A 3647-nucleotide genomic window follows, 5' to 3' on the forward strand; every position below is an offset into this window, starting at 1 on the left:
AAAATACATCAAAAATATCCAAAAAATTCCCGTTATCCAGAGATAGACGCACGTTTCCAATAGCTTTAACTTCCACTCCTTGAGCATTTTGCATGTATAGACACCGCTCCTCCTTACTTAGATTCCTCTGGCTTGTGAACGCCTGCAAGGAATTAGCAACATGAATGGTTGCTGCGGTGTCTAACCACCAAGTATTCAAAGGAGCACTAGCAAGATTAATTTCAAAGCACATCATATGAAAATCAGTACCTTGTTGTTTCTTTTTCAGCCAATTCTTGTACTTAAAACAGTCCTTCTTCATGTGTCCTTGCCTCTTACAGAAATGACACTTAAATGGAAACTTCTTACCATCTTTGTTAACTTCTGGCTCATTATTTGGTATTTCCTTTTTCTATTCTTGTGGTTTCTTATTCTTTTCAGATTTCTTGAAATCTTTCTTGTTAGGACCATCGGTAGTAAAATGTGCATACTCTTTAGTTTCACGTCGCTGCCTTTCCTCTTCTTGCACACAATGAGCGATCAATTCATTTACATTCCAATTTCTGTCACAAGTGTTATAGTTGACCTTGAAAGTCTCGAACTGCTTAGGGAGTGAATTAACTTCAAGTTGTACTAGAAAATCATCATTTAGATTCATATCAAGACCCCGTAATTTGTATACCAGATCTTCCATTTCGAGGATGTGATCTCGAACACTACCTTCATCATTATAACGCATTGAAGTCGGCTGACCCATATGAGTACCAATCATAGACTTCACTGAACTCATAAATTTTGACTGAATAACTTCCATCAGCTCTTTAGCAGTATCTTTTATTGGAATCCCACCTCGAATGGCATCAGGAATTGCACCTCGAATGATCATTATACTCATTCTGTTTTCCTTCTCCCATTTATGGAAATCTATCTTTTCATTTCTAGTATAAGTATCGACAAGCATTTCTGGTTTAGGTTCTCTTAGAGCGATGTCATATTCCAAGTAGTCAAGGACTATATCAAGGTTTGATTCCATTTGAATTAGTTCGTGCCATTAAGAGGCTCAATACCAGCCAAATAACCTTGAACTTGTATATGATTCATTGAAGCTGAAATATGCATGTATTCCGTATGAATGATATGTATGCATTGAAACATAAAACATTCTTAAACATAATGATAACAACATGCTGATTTCAGACTCGATACAACCACAACTCCACCTTTGGGTAAACTCATGATGTACCAAAGTCTAATAAAAACAAGGCTAATCAGCTTATACATAGTACTCAAAGGATCTTTTGAACCTTTGGGTCGTAAAAGTCTATCATTTACTATATATAAATATATTACCCTGTTCCATTACAGATATGACAAGTATGATTAACCTTTGGGTATTATCATACGAACAACATCTGAAAACAATTTTACATAGTCCTTTCATAACGAAAATATGCAGCTTTTATCAGCTCCCAAAGTATCACTTTGGTGACACATAGCAACGGTAAAAGCTACATCAAGACTACTACAAAGCTTCAAATAATTCTTTAGATCAGCCTTGTAACATGGTGACAACAAGCACATATCTTACATGATTTTAAACTAAGGAATTCATATCTAAACTAATATGTGAATTGCTGAAATTTCGTAACTATCACCATAATCTATAAATCAAGTTCTGTAGAATATATTATACCTAAGGCTCTGATACCAGTGTTAGAATATCAGCCTATAATCATGCTTTGCAATTCCTTATTAGTTGTAATCAATTTTTATGTGAACATTCTTAATACCTTATGCTGATATGTAGTTCTATGCATGCTCTAGGATCACATATTCTACAACTGAAAACACTTGACATGAAATAGATAGGAAGTATAAGTGCATACCTTAGATCTAGCAAAACAGTAGAAAGAAAAACTTGTAGGCAGATACTTCCAATTCTATCTTCTCTTATTCATTGATGATGGAAAATTTTTCTTTATAAACAAGAGCTAGAATGGAGTCCACCTCATGCTATGAAAGACATGTGTCATTCAACCTTTCATCAACAGTTGAAAAACAGCCTCACATAACATTGTTATAACTAGTATGCCATTCCAAATAGTATAAGAGATACTTATCATTATGTACTCTTAAACATTTATGATTAACATGAACAAACCTTAATCTCATTGGTTAGGATTAGTATTAATCCAGTTTAAAGGAATACAAATCATGTTTTGTTGCTAAACCAACATAGAGACTAATAGAGACATCTTTCCCGACCTTATCGGAAACAAGGTAAATGTTAATTATCTCCAATTGGTAAATAATCTTGAAACTTGTAACAAGTATGCTTGGGGAACGGCTACGCTCGCTTACCTGCTTGACCAACTTGCTACCGCGTCTAAGTTGACAAGTACAAACATCGGAGGAAACTTTACTTTGCTCCAGGTAACTTTTGGGAGTTCAGAGTATGGTTCGGCTTATAACCATAAAATCGTATAAGACGAAATTATTATTTATTTGGTTCGACTTATAATACTTGATTCATATAAGACGAATAGTTCTCTGAGTTTGCAAACTTTATTCTTACTTTGATGTTTCCAAGTAAAAATTGTTTTTATCACTTCAATTCCTTTGATTTTTGAATGTGGTTCTTTGGATGTAGGTGTGGATATATGACCATTTGCCAAATTTGAACTTGGCCAAAGTGTTTGAGAAGGATGTCGATTATGTTGATACAGAGCCAATTGCAGTATGGTATGCATACGAGGACTCGAAGAAAAGGAACAAAAAAAAGTTGGTGGCAAGTTTGAGAGAGACGTTAGACCTAATGGGTGTTGATGATGTCGTTTTTCAACCATATGAGAAGGAATATGAAGTTGTTGAAGATGAGGATATGCCGGTAGGTATGTATCATGGGCCATTGTTTTATCACGGTGGTTATGTTATATACGATCCTCGGCGAGTACTCCGTCAATTAGGATGCATCCAAAAAGTTCCTTTTTTTGATGAGAAACTCAGGTTGTTACCAAAGAGTGGTACTGGAACTAAAAGAACCACTTCATCTTGGGAACCAAAGTATGATCCTGATCCCACCCTTGAGTTTTGGAATAACTTAGACGATCACACATTAGATGCGTCCAAGTTAACACCTTTACTTGATGATCCATGTGAAGAGGATCCGGGCTATATGGATTGGTATAACCAAATTTCTCATCCCTTCATTATCAATAAGAAAAGTCAAAAGGTAGCTGATAAGGGGAAGGCGAAGGAAATCAAGATCACCAACAAGTCTACTTCCGAAGATGTAGTCAACGCTTTCAAGATAATGGTAAGAATGACTTCACTTTATACTATTTTCATATATTAGTTATGGTAAAAATGTCTTCAACCTCACGGTTATAAGTTGTTGACAAATGAAAAAATAGGTTACCGCGGGTAGGGAGATGTTGAAAAAAATGAAGCCCAAACTTGGTTGCAAAACACCAATGACCGTGGAAGAACAAAAATACCTCTACAACAAGTGGGATGTAATCATCAACAAAGGACAAGGACCCGAGGAACCCTCACAAAGGCCTACCACTAAGAGGTCTCGACAAGTTGGTGAAGGTACAAGTGGAGGTGGTGCTACCGGCCAACCCGGTAATGATGCGTCGGAAGATGAAGACCAAGGTGGTAGAAGA

General features: G+C 36.1%; 1 protein-coding gene across 1 annotated transcript; it reads right to left on the reverse strand.

The window, feature by feature from the left end:
• Positions 1 to 391: 391 nt before the first annotated feature.
• On the reverse strand, positions 392 to 1012 carry LOC113316004. Its single transcript, XM_026564238.1, has one exon. The coding sequence runs from the start codon at positions 1010 to 1012 to the stop codon at positions 392 to 394; it is 621 nt and encodes a 206-aa protein (XP_026420023.1).
• Between the last annotated feature and the right edge of the window lie 2635 nt (positions 1013 to 3647).

This window comes from Papaver somniferum, chromosome 10 (assembly GCF_003573695.1).
Source record: "Papaver somniferum cultivar HN1 chromosome 10, ASM357369v1, whole genome shotgun sequence".
Lineage (NCBI taxonomy): Eukaryota > Viridiplantae > Streptophyta > Magnoliopsida > Ranunculales > Papaveraceae > Papaver > Papaver somniferum.